Raw genomic sequence first — 13391 nt, 5'->3', positions numbered from 1 at the left:
CTATTTGAAGCCCACATCCTGTCTGATGTTGCACGCAAAATATGATTGAGGTAATGACATTCAGACCTAGAACGGTCAGCTGCTGGGGTTGTGTCATTGCTGGTCGTTTACCACATTCCAGATTATTTGAATTGAAGTTCCATAGATCCTGTGGTGAAAGTAGGGCTTGGTCCTGTGAAAGATGAGGATATTGGCTGGGTAATTTAGTATTGTATTGTATTGTATTGTATTAAAACTTATTGTCATTGTCTCAATTAGAGACAACGAAATGAATTTTCCTTACAGGCAGTATCATAAAAATAAATAAATAATAAATAAAACATATTAAAAATAAAATTGAATTAAAAAAATTGAATTAAAAAAAGAAAGCACAAACACAGAAAGTCCACGACACAACATAACACAGTGGCCCCAAGGTGAGGAAGGCACCATAGTCCAGCCAGCCTCCCCTCCGATCTTCCCAGATGTTCATCCGTGGTCTGGGCCTTCCGAGCACCCGCAGTCGCCGCACCGGGCGGCCCGATGTTCAGGCCCTCACGCCGGGCTGGTGGAACGCCGACACCGATCCCCGACGGTGAACATCCTCCTCCTCAGCGGCCCGGACCTCCTGATCAGCCGCCTCCCGCAGCCGGAGTCCGCAGCTCCCGAGTCCGCAGGCCTAGCCGGGCGGAGCCGCAGGACCCCGCGTTGTTGATCAGCGCCGCCCGCGTTGGGAGCTCCGCAAACCGCAGCTCCATGATGTCGGTGCAGCAGGTCCAGCACTCCGGGCTCCAGACGGCGACCCCCGGTAAGGCATCGCCAGCCCCGCGATGTTACAGCGCTGTCCCGCCGCTGCTGGAGCTCTGGTCGATCCCGGCAGGAAAGGCCGCGCCAATCCAGTAGGTAGGCCGCTGGGGGGGTGAGGACGCGACTCGAATAATAGTCGCGTCCTCTCCAGGAAGCGACCGAAGGACGGTATCCCCCTTACCGTGCCCTCTTCCCCCACATAAAGACATTTAAAAAAACATAAAAAACACACTTTAACATAACTAAAAAAACAATAAACAAAAAGTTACAGGGCTGAAGGTGGAGGCTGCTGGCACCAGCGCTACCGGAAGTACAATCCAGCAAGTAGTGTGGGAGGGAGAGTGGACCAGGAGGCCAAGGTTGTGCTCGGCTTCTCACCTGGTACAAACTCGGGTAGTGAAGTGACAGCCAACCGATCTGTGAAACGTGTTGGAGGGACAAACATGGATTACTGAATGACATCAACTGTTTACACTCGAGCTGTTTCCACGGCAAGTACCATCACTCACCTAGCACCTAAGCCACTCATGTTTAAAATCAGTAGCAAATGGAAGTTTCCGAAAAGATGAATCAATGGAACAGATGTTTAGAATTTTCTGATTATACATTTTTGCTTAAATTGAGCAGTTTTTTATCTCTGAATTTTAAAATTTTCCAATTTTTAACACTGTTCTATAAAAGAATTCTGTTGCTTTCAGAATTACCATCAATTGATTTGTTTTCTCAGAGTACGGTCTGCGATTGGCAAGTCACATTTTTGTGAAAGAGATCTCTTCAGAAGGGCTGGCTGCCAAGGATGGTAACATCCATGAGGGAGATGTCGTATTGAAGGTCAGTCACGTTTAGGCTTCCCTTTTTCAACAGCTTGAATGTCAATCCTTTTTAGTTTTTCCTTCATCTCACCCTCCCATTCCATATTGAAATTGAGCTGAACGTGCACTGCCATTTGAAAGCGTTTTATAAGGAAGAGGTAAGGCCCTTGTCCTTAATTCTAAAAATTCTTCTTATTTATTTATTAAAATAATGAAATCTTAAGAAGAATAGAATAGAATAGAATTACCTTTATTGTCATTCAGACCTTACGGTCTGAACAAAATTTCGTGCCTGCAGTCATACATACAATAATAAACAACAACAAACACAAATTAACATCCACCACAGTGAGTCCTCCAAACACCTCCTCACTGTGGTGGAGGCAAAAATCTTAGGGCTGCAGTCTCTTCCCTCCTCTTCTCCCTCTGCGCTGAGGCGATACCCCACCGGGCGATGGCACAACCAGTCCCGCGGCTCACAGAACCCCGCAAACGGGCCGGCTCAAACACCGCGGCCCGGGGTGGTCGAAGCTGCCGCCCTCCAGTCCAGCGGATGCAGCTGCTGGCCCGCGGCTGAACCCCGGACTCAGGTCAACGCCGTCCCAGCCACCGGAGCACCGTTCAGCCCCGAGCCGGATCGCCCTCACGTGAGTGCCGTTCCTCCCTCGAGCTGGGCTGCTCCGACGGGAGCGCCGTACCTCCCTCAAGCTGGGCCGCTCCGACGGGAGCGCCGTACCTCCCTCGAGCTGGGCCGCTCCGACGGGAGCGCCATACCTCCCTCGAGCTGGGCCGCTCCGACGGGAGCGCCATACCTCCCTCGAGCTGGGCCGCTCCGACGGGAGCGCCGTACCTCCCTCGAGCTGGGCCTCTCCGACGGGAGCACCATTCCACCCTCGAGCTGGGCCGCTCCGACGGGAGCGCCATTCCACCCTCGGGCTGGGCCGCCCTGACGGGAGCGCCACAGCCCCTCACGGGAGAGTCTCAGCCCCGCGCCAGGCCGCCCTCACGGGAGCGTCACAGCCCCTCACGGGAGCGCAGTTCCAGCCCCGAGCCGGACCGCCCTCACGGGTGCGAGCCCAGGGCAAGTCCTGACTGGCTCTGCCTCCGGAGTCTCGAGGTCGCCAGCTCCGCCATTAGGCCTCAGCGCAGACGGAGGCAGAGAAGGGGGATACGACAAAAAAGTCGCATTCCCCCGAAGGGAGAGACAGCAAGCCCCGTTTCAACCCCCCCCCCCCACACATAAACACAACCTAAAAACCAAAAACTTAACTAGACAAAACGGAAAAAAAACAGCACAAAAAAGTAAAAACAAACGGACTGCAGGCGAGCCGCTGCTGCCAGGGCAGCGCCACCACTTCCGGATGTCCCACACAAGATCAAACCATCCCGTCTAGTTTTATATTTTGTTTTATGGCAGATAGATTTTAATTTGGGTAAATGTGAGTGTTGCATTTTGATAAGATAAACTCTGGCTGGACATAGCTATGGTAGAGCCCTGGGGCATTTGTTGAACAGAGATTGTGGGATGCAGGTACAGTATATAGTTCCATGACAGTATTGACACGGGTAGATGGGGTATGAAGAAGGTATTTGGCACATCTGCCTTCATCCGTCAGGGTATTGAATATAGGAGTTGTGACATTGTGTTACAGCTTTGTGACATTGTGTTAAGGGCCTGTCCCACTATACGAATTTACCCAAGAGCTTTCCCAAGTTAAAAAAAAAATCAGACTCGTGGTAAGTACGTAGCGGGTATGTCAGAACTCGGGACGGCTCGTAACGCTAACGGCAGGTACTCGGAAAACGCGGTAAGCTCGTGAAGTTTTTTCAGCACTGTGAAAAATGTCCACGAGAGCCCCGAGTACCTACGAACGGCTATTACCGTAATTTTCCGAGTTCGAATCAGGGGAAACTCGGGAGAACTCTTGAATTACCTCGTACAGTGGGACAGGCCTTTACAGCTTTGTAAGGTGCAGGTAGGAAGGATGTTATTAAACTGAAAACGGTGGGAAAAAAAGAATTACCCGCATGTTACTTGGTCTGGAGGATTTGAGTTATAGGAAGAGGCTAAATAGTATGGGACTTTTTTCACCAGAATGTCAGAGGCTGAAAGGTGAGCTTAGAGGTTTATAAAATGAGGAAAACAGTTAAGGTGAATAGCCAATCTTTCTCCCAGGCTGAGGGAGTCTAAAATTAGAAGGCATAGATTTAAGCTGTGCTTGATTTGTGCATTCCCCGTAGCTCACTGGTCTAATCTCGGGGCCACATTGTGTGTCTGTTCTGAGTCGAGGAGCACAAACATGCTGACGATGACTGTTGTGCAACCATGCACATTGACTACAGATCTGGATTAGTTTCTGCATAAAATCTGCAACCTCAATCATAGCACCACATGAGTGTAAGGCAGTAGATCAGACTGAGACAATACAGAGTCACCACGTTTCAGGTGCAATCTTGTACCCTTCAAGTCCTAAGTTTAAATAGATGCTAGATTTCAAATTGGCCATAATGACCCTTTGTCAGACAACATCTGTGAGAAAAGAAACCAAATGGGAGGACAGGTTGAGACAGTAATTAATAAGATCTGCACAGTTAATGGGCTTCATCAGTGGAGGGATGCAGGAAAGTTATACTGATCCTTTGAGATGTTTGTCCAGCCTCAACAGGTGCATTATGTTCTAGTTTAGCTTTGAGATATAGCATGGAAAGTCTATGCACATATTATTGGAAATGTGTAAAGGAGCTGGGGAGGATGCAGATCCGGTAGGGAGAGGTTTCTGGGATGAAGAACTATTGTTCCAAGGAGAGTTTAGAGAGGTTGGAGAAAGCCAAGGTGAGATTTGTTTGAAGTATATAAAATAATGTGAGCTGGACAGACGGATAGCGGAGGACGAGAGATCATAGGTATGACGTAGTGGGGAAAAGAATTGAGCAGAATAACCTTTCTACACAACTTGTGGGTGAATCTGAAATAATGACTGCAGTTGTGCTAGAGGCAGATTCGATTGGGGCCTCTAAGGAAGAAATTGGATAAATACATAGTGGAAACAAAAGTAAAGCTGTTGAGAAAGGGCTGGTGGGAAGATCTAGCAGCTGGCTTTGGTGGGCAGCTGGTGTGGGCCAGGATCAACTGTCAGTGTTGTGACCATTTGGAGTGATGTGCAACAGGTTTTGGAAGTAAAGGAAACCTTAATTATGTAGCTTTTGAAATAAGCAGCCATCTCAAGCAACAATGAAACTATATTTAAATTGTGTTTATAAAACAAAATTGTTGCTGTTGACCTGCCATTAAATGTTATGCTGTCACACTGTACATTCATGTTTCAAAGTGTTATCAGTTTGATATCTGTACAATATGCTGAGCGACTGCACTGAATGGTGTGTTAGGTTATGCTTTGGGTTTAATATAATAGCATCTTGGTCAATTCATCAAATCATGTTGTAATTTGAGCTGACAAAGATCTGCTGAGGTGCAGAGTTGTGATTGCCGTTTGCTGCTTTGCTGATAAAGGAAATACTCTGCTCTTTCAGAAGAATGCTATCTATACAAATGCAGAAAGCAAGTGGTAATAGCATTGTTTGAACTGTGTGTACCATAGAGCATGCTATTGTCTTCCTGTGACTGTTGCTTATAGATAAGGTCTGTGCTATTTGCATTTGGCTTCCAAGCTCAGTATTACTATGATTCTTTTGTTCCATTACAGATCAATGGCACTGTTACAGAAAACATGTCGTTGGGAGATGCAAAGAAACTAATAGAGAGATCAAAGGGCAAGCTTAAAATGGTGGTACAGAGAGATGAAAGAGCCACTCTCCTAAATGTGCCTGATTTGGAAGACAGCATTCCTTCTGCAAATGCTTCTGAAAGAGATGGTAAGTGTATGAACCAATTTTGGGATAGGATTGTGGTCCCATCTGCTTCTGGCTTTGGAATGTAAGTGATGTGTTGAGCAGAGGTTTAGTATCTGATTGGTAAAGAGCAGTAATTTAATTTAGAGATATAGCGCGGAAACAGGCCATCGGCCCACTGAGTCCGCGCCGACCAGCGATCCCTGCATATCAACACTACCCTGCGCACACTGCAGACAATTTATTTTACATTGATAGCAAGCCAATCGTCCTACAAACCTGTACGTCTTTGGAGTGTGGGAGGAAATCTAAGATCTCGGAGAAACCCACATATGTCACGGGGAGAGCGTACAAACAACATAGAGACAGCACCAGTGGTCAGGATCGAACCTGGATCTCTGGCGCTGTAAGGCAGCAACTCTACTGCTGTATTCGTCCTCAAGGAAATGGCAGTGTGAAATGTGCTGTAGACTGGAGTCAGTATAAGTTATGAGCCAGTCTAGGATCAGCACAACAGGGTAACTGGGTTCACTGAGAGAGATGAGCGGTTGCAGTGTGCAGCCTGTGATACTGCCCACACAATGCTGTCTGCAAACAACTAAAGCAATGGAGATTCGCTTTTATTGCAATTTGAGTTGGTGTTAAGTAACAGCACATGAGCCTGTGAATGTTGTTGTTAGATATTTCAGAAATCCATTCGCTGGCATCTGATCATTCCAACCATTCAAATGAGAGGCCTCGCTTGCGCAGTCGTTCCCGCTCGCCTGACAAGCAGTCAGATTGGTCTGACCACTCGCACCATTCTCCACAGCCCATCAGCAATGGAAGGTAAACCACTGCCTTTTCTCTTTGGAGGTGGAGGGGGTGGGGGGGGGTTAATTGCATTGTTTGAGGGAGGGGGGGAGGTTAATTGTATTGTGGGGGGGGCTTAATTCATTGTATTGTGTGGGGGGCTTAATTCATTGTATTGTGTGGAAGGTTGTACTGTACACTAGTTTTTTTGGGCTGTATAATTTTTAGTTTTCAGAAAATCCAGCTTCTGCACTCTTGTCTGTTATTTCTACATAATTGAGTTCTATGATCTCTCATACATTAGAGATGTTGATCATTTTGATATTTTTGATCATTGACAATATAACTAGAAAAATTGTATATTTTGGTCAGTTTTCATTGCAGAATATGTTGAATGCGTCTGTATTACCTAGTCAGGGATCTGTATTACCTAGTCTGTGTCTGTATTACCTAGTCAGGGATAGGTCATTGTAACTCTTTGCCATGCATCAAGGGACTGGCCTGATGTTCCTCTGCAAAAAGCAGTTGGAGGAACTCAGCAGGCCAGGCAGCAGCTGTGGAGCAAAACCAAGAGGGGTCCCAACCCAAAATGATACCCACCCCTTTCTCTTCACAGATGCTGCCTGACCCATTGACTACCTCCAGTAGTTTGTTTTTTTGATCAAATGCAGCATCTGTACCCTCTTGTGTCGCCCGGTTTTCCTATCCTCATTGTCTAACTGGGTGCCACCTTTTCTGTAAATGGGCAAAAGAACATCTCACTTGGGTTTGGGATCTGCACAATGATTGGTGGTAGAGCTGGCTCTTCAGTAATTGGGAAACATCGACTGAATTCCAGGGCCCCAGATCATGGTGACGATTCTGCGAGGGAAATTGGTTCTTAATTTTAAAATCCAGGAGCTGAGTTTTGGTGTTACTGTCTGAGCTTGCTGTCGGTGAGGTCTCTGCAGATTGACACATCCCCTTTACATGTTGCCTCCCATAGAATTTTCACTCACTAATGCATGAATTCATTATTTTCACTGTGAAAGGTTAACTTGTATATCCAGTGCCTCAGTTTCCTGCCTTTGTTCAGTATGGGAGCTGTCAGGCTACAAGGTCTGTGCCTTAAGCATAGGAAGCACTCTATTTTTGGCTCAGTTGTGCAGGATGACATCAGTGGAGAAGAATAACTGAAACTCACTTGAGAGATTGAAGAATGTAGTTCTGCTGGTATTTCAGGACTCTGTAAGTTGGTGAATGCCGTTTTCTGTTAATTCTGTATCTAGGGTCGATTCAAGTGTATTTTGACAATGATACAATGTGAAACTGTGCACCTGTTGGTATTTTTGTGCCTAATATTGAAGAGTGCAGTCTGACAATGACCAGATGATGCAACTGTTTTACCCAATGTCAAACCATGAAGCCAGCAGAGGATGGTGACTGAGCTTCTACCTGTAAGAGCAGCAGTAATCCAGGAGTTGTTGCCTTGGTATTTACTGCATGTACTGTTAGTTCCCAACTAGCGCGTCTCTCTCATGAGCACAGCCATCGTCGTTTTCTCTTCCTGGCTCCCTTTTACAATTTATTGTGATTCCATCTGTTCAATTGTTATTTATGGTTGATATGGAACCTGGTTTCTCTTTTCAGCTTCTCCTTCCAAAATGTGTAGTCTTTCTTATCGTTCTATAGCTGTACAGATTTTCAAACTAACTTTTTAGCATGTGAATTTCTGTTTAAATATGATTTTACTGCATTTCCCTATTTCTGAATTTCTTGCAATCTGGTTGGGATGAGCTCCTGTGCTGCTACCAACATCACTAACACCGAGCAATAGGACATCTTGCCTGACCCTCTCCCCTGAATCACTGCCTGGTGATCAGAATCAGGAGCTGTGTTCGACTCTCTAGCTCAGGGACACAATATTTCTGTCATTTAAGGAAGTTATGGCTTCTTTAAGAAGACATGTAAAGTTGCAGCTTTCTTTTAAAATTTTAAATCTTATTTACCTTTTTGAAACTGGTGGCTGATTGGTTGGGCCAGGCTTGGAGTGCTCTGTGTAGTTCTGGTCGCTGCTTTATAGGATGGCTGGGATTGAGCTAAACGGGGTTCAAGGATTCACAGGAATGTTGCCCAGACCAAAAGGCTTGATTAAGGAAAGATTAGATTGACTGAGGCTGTTTTCCCTGGAGCAAAGGAAGCTGAGGGGTGAGTTGTCGAGGTTTGTATAATTATGAGAGGCAGAGCCCGGGGGGGGGGGGGGGTTGTGTTGCTGTCCTTTTCCCATGACAAGGGAGTCTAAAACCTGAGGGGTCAGATTGTAAAGGGACAAATATAAAATTGAAGGTAGACAAAAATGCTGGAGAAACTCGGCGGGTGCGGCAGCAACTGTGGAGCAAAGGAAATAGGCAACGTTTCGGGCCGAAACCCTTCTTCAGACTGGTTCTTCGCTCCATAGATGCTGCCTCACCCGCTGAGGTTCTTCAGCATTTTTGTCTACCTTCGATTTTCCAGCATCTGCAGTTCCTTAAACAAATATAACATTGATCTAGGGATCATATTTTCCACATAGGTAGAGATTTAATACATTCACATTGGTACCTGGATAGGAAAGGTTTAAAGAAATATGAACTAAATGCAGATAGGTCTTGGTAAGGGAGGTGTCTCGGATAGCATGGCGAATGTGGGCCGAACAGCCTGTTTCCGTGCTGTACGCCGATAAAGTTAAGAGTTCCTCGGTTCATCTGTGTGTATTGGGTTTTCTGAGGGAACGGCTCCACCTTCTGGTCAGAAATATTACTGATCAACTTCTGGCAAAACACTCTTATTTGCAGGCCGCCTCTTTAATGCAGTATGTTCTTGCTGGCTTTGCAACACTTATGTCTCTTTTCAGGAACCACTGATTCATAAACACCAATTATTATGTTATGTTGTTACAATTGTTATGTTGACAAAACTAAACTAATCTGGAAAGTGGCACTATCTTTTGCTTCCCATTCTATTGAAGTAATGTTGTCCGAATGACATTCGGAACATCTAATCTTTAGCTTTCATTAGATTCTCTGTAATATGAACTATTTTGTGTTTGTTGTGGATTAATCCAACTAATTGGCAAGGAATGAACTGCAGATGCTGGAAAGTAAGGTGGATGAGGTCAGAGAGGACTGTGGACCATCTATGTCCACCCATTTACCCATCTACACAAATCCCATTTGGACCATACCTTCAATGCCTATTTAATAGTCTGTCTGATTGTCATAACGAGGCATGTTAATAGTATTTGATTCCATCATTCCCTCTGATGACATCAAACACTCTTTATAAAAATTAAACCCTTGGATCTCCTTTAACATTTCTCCCTCTCACTTAAACCTGCTTTCCTTTTTTCTGGTACCCTACCATGGGACAATGAATTTAAGTATCTGTGTCTCTCATAATCTTACATATTTCCATCGGGTCACTGCCTAGCCTCCTTTGCTCCAGGGAAAACAAGACCCACCTCCCACCATAACAAGCCCTCGGCTGCAGGCAGCATCCTGGTGAATCTCCTCTGCACACCAGGCGACATCCTGGTAAATCTCCTCTGCACTCCATCCATCTTTCCTCAGTTGGAAGAAGGGTCCCAACCCAAAAGCCATCAATCTATTTGCTCAACAGATGCTGCCTGACCACTGAGTTCCTTCAGTGCATTGTGTTTTGCTCATGTCTCCCATCATGTGACAACCAGAATTGCACACAATACTCCAATAGCGGCCTACGTAGTTCTTGTAAAGTTGCGCGATTGGTTCCCAAGCCATATTCTCTGCATCTATCTATGAAGGCAAGATGACATATGCTCCCTTCACCACCCTACCTACCTGTGTTGCCATTTTCAGGGAACGGTGGACGGCCCCCAAGGTCTCCATTAATCAACGATCTTTAATGCCTGACCATTTACTGTCCGTGTTCTGTATATGTCTGACTTCCCAAAATGCATAATCTTAATAATAACCAAGTAGGAAGGATCCTAGCCTCCATTCAGAAACAGCACCCTTCCACCACTATCTGCTGCCTCCTTTCAAGCCAATCTTGGATACAATTTAGTTTAGTGTAGCGATACAGTGTGGAAACACTTTGGTGCACTGAGTCCGTGTCAATCAACAATCACCCGTACACGAGTTATGTCCTACGCATTAGGGACAATTTACGGAACCAATTAACCTACAAACCTGCACGTCTTTGGAATGTGGGAGGAAACCGGAGCACCCAGAGAAAATCCACGCTGTCACAGGGAGAACATACCAAATTAACCAGTTTGCCATGGAATCTATATGCTTGAATCTTCTAGACTAGTTTACAGGATTTTCCTTGCACCAATCCATGCTGATTCTCTATAATCAGTCCCTGCCTTTACAAATGAATATATATAGGCGCGGTTCAGAAGGTTATTGGCCAAAGGCATGCTGTTGGGACGAGTGTAGATTGGGTGGATGGGACATCTTGGCTGGCGTGGGCAGATTGGGCTAAAGGGTCTGATTCTATGCTGTCCGACTCTAAATGCTATCCTTGAGACTTTCTCCAGTAATTTTCTTTCCACTGGAATAAAACTCACCCGCTGTAGTTACTCAGCTTATCCCTGTTCCCTTCAATAAAGGAACATCACTAGCTATCCTCCAGTCTTCTGTGGATAAAGATTAACTGCCCATAAGGAGAACTGCATAAACCATTCTGATATAAACAGGAAAGCAAGCTATCCAATGTTGTTGCATTCATTCTTGACTCCTGAAGGATAAAAGGTGGCAGACAGAGGATGAGGTGCCCTCTGTTAATGTTGGGTGTTGGAGGAACAATCTGGGAAGGTGCGAGTGAGCGTGGCGGCAACTGGAAGCTCAGAATAAATGAAGATGTTCTGTAGAGTTGTTTGTAAATTGGAAGACGTGCAAATACATTACAGGGACAGTATCCCTGATAAAAGAGCAGATGCTGCAAGCGGAAGTGGCACGACCAGGAGTAGTTGTTGGTGGTGGAAGTGCCAGGGGTTTCACTGCACTCTGCCTTTCACAGTGGCGAGTTTAAGGGCAAGGCTGTGATAGAATGGAAGGCGGGTGACTGAGTAACATGCTGATAACGCTGAACTGGTTGGATGCTCCAGCTCACACAATCGTTTCTTGGGATTTGGCCTTTGCCGTCAAGACCAATACTTGTCCATTTTCAATAGTCCTGAAGAAATTGATTGTGAGCTGGTTCTTCACTCACTATCTTCCTTCTAGTGAAGGGGCACTCACTGTGCTGTTGCAGAGAAGTTGATGATTTAACCACAGCCATTAGGGACCGAGTGTACTTCCATAAGAGGCAGTATGCAGCGTGAAAGAGCTCCTCACTGATACCGTAGGCAAATAGGTGTGGTATATTTTGTAGATTCACATTGCAACCATTATATATCGGTGAGTAGGGTTGCTGTATTTTGTTCTTTGTGCTTCACCCTCCGTAGTCTGCAATTTAAAACACATTTTGAAATGAAGAAAAGCCTTCAACATAAAATGTTATCTGTATCTCCCCACAGATGCTGCCTGATCTGAGTGTTTCAAGCATTTTGTTTCTTAATTTCTATAATCTGTAGTGTTTTGCTTTTCTGCAAGTATCTGGGGCCATTGAGGGAGGTGAATCAGATGGGAAAGGGCAGCTCCATGAAGAGGAGAATGGAGAGATAAAGTAAACCAGAGCTTCCTGAAGGGGAATTGTTGAATGGGAGAGAGAACGGAATATCTGGAGGAGATGTTAGTCACTGAGTCTGAAACGTCAGTGCACAGGACTGATGTTTTTGACCAGTACTTGTAGGGCCTGGCTAAACATTAGTCTAAATTACAGTAGCAGCTATGCTTCAAGTGTTGCACTGCAAAGCATTTCAATGTGTGACTAATTTAATCATTGTGCCTATGGCAGAACAGTGTTGTGAAGCTGGGAGATTCACCAAGTGTGCACTGTTGTTGTGCTCTGGCAACACAAGCAATTGGTTCGTGAGTACACCGTGCAGGGATTTTGTTGCTGGAGCAGGAATAAAATAACTGTTAAACCGTGGCAAATTCTGTGTTCACTTCTCAGTCAGAGGTCCCGTGACGATGATGTGATCAGAGGACCCAAACCAGAAGCAGTCTCAACACCAGTGAAGAACACGGACGAGGCAGTTAAAGTTGTTGAAGAGCCCGTTTCTGCAGTTGTTGAGGAGGGAACAGAGAAGCAAGCTCCTCCATTGCCAGGTCTGCTCATGACCATTATTGATTTAGAAGCGGTACTTTTTCAAGGGCATTTTTGTTGGGAAGGATTCCATTCGTAGGTTTGGCATGTACAACTAATATAACCAAAACTAAAAAATGGATTAATGTTGGATTTGTGTAAATGGGTGTTTTGTGCAGAATTGATGGGCCTTGTGTTGTGTATCTTTAACTCAGTGACTCTAACGTGTGCATTCTGGCACAAGATTTAAATTAGTTTAGTTTATAGTTATTGTCACGTGTACCAAGGTGCAATGAAAAGCTTTTTTGTTGATTGCTATCCAGTCAGCGAAAAGACTATACATGATTACAATCAAGCTGTCCACATTGTACAGATACAGGGTCATGACGTTTAGTACAAGATCCACAGTGTACAGGGTAAAGGAATGACGTTTAGTACAAGATTAGGTCCGATTATAGATGGTTCCAAGGTCTCTATAGTGAGGTAGATGGGAGGTCCGGGCTGTTCTCTAGTTGGTGATAGGATGGTTCAATTGCCTGATAACAGCTGGGAAGAAACTGTTCCTGAATTTGGACTGTCTCTACTGTTATAAAGTTACATTTCTTTTGCGGTAGATATATATTGAGAAACATTCACCGCATGTTTCCAAATACACGTAGTTATACTAGTTGTTCCCCTTTAAAATAGGAGTGCAATTGATCAACCTATGAGAGCCCAGTCAGAGTGAGAGACCATTTATATGTTGAAGTTACTTTCTAAGTGGCATCTAACTTGTGTGTTTCTGCAGAGCCGAAGCCAGTGTACGCTCAGCCTGGGCAGCCCGATGTAGATTTACCAGTCAGTCCGTCCGATGCACCTATTCTAAACTCAACTCACGATGAAGGGATGCTGAGGTAATTCTGCTAAGTTGCATTAACTTTATTGGTTCATAGACATTTTATGTCATATGCTTCAATCTGC

General features: G+C 45.2%; 2 protein-coding genes across 9 annotated transcripts in view; one reads left to right on the top strand and one right to left on the bottom strand.

Annotated features, from left to right (window-relative positions):
- mtmr10 (myotubularin related protein 10) overlaps positions 1–13391 on the bottom strand; it is a 902395-nt gene that overhangs the window by 785747 nt on the left and 103257 nt on the right. The window lies entirely within an intron of this gene.
- The window catches only part of tjp1 (tight junction protein 1), a 96694-nt gene that overhangs the window by 59856 nt on the left and 23447 nt on the right, over positions 1–13391 (top strand). For all 8 annotated transcript variants that reach the window (XM_033015092.1, XM_033015087.1, XM_033015086.1 and 5 more), the window contains 5 exons: positions 1514–1617; positions 5303–5471; positions 6128–6275; positions 12300–12454; positions 13219–13324. In XM_033015092.1, coding sequence (XP_032870983.1) covers positions 1514–1617; positions 5303–5471; positions 6128–6275; positions 12300–12454; positions 13219–13324 — 682 coding nt within the window. The remainder of the gene's footprint in view (positions 1–1513; positions 1618–5302; positions 5472–6127; positions 6276–12299; positions 12455–13218; positions 13325–13391) is intronic.

The sequence above is a fragment of the Amblyraja radiata genome, chromosome X, assembly GCF_010909765.2.
Source record: "Amblyraja radiata isolate CabotCenter1 chromosome X, sAmbRad1.1.pri, whole genome shotgun sequence".
NCBI lineage: Eukaryota > Metazoa > Chordata > Chondrichthyes > Rajiformes > Rajidae > Amblyraja > Amblyraja radiata.
This window is presented reverse-complemented; position numbering and strand designations above follow the sequence as displayed.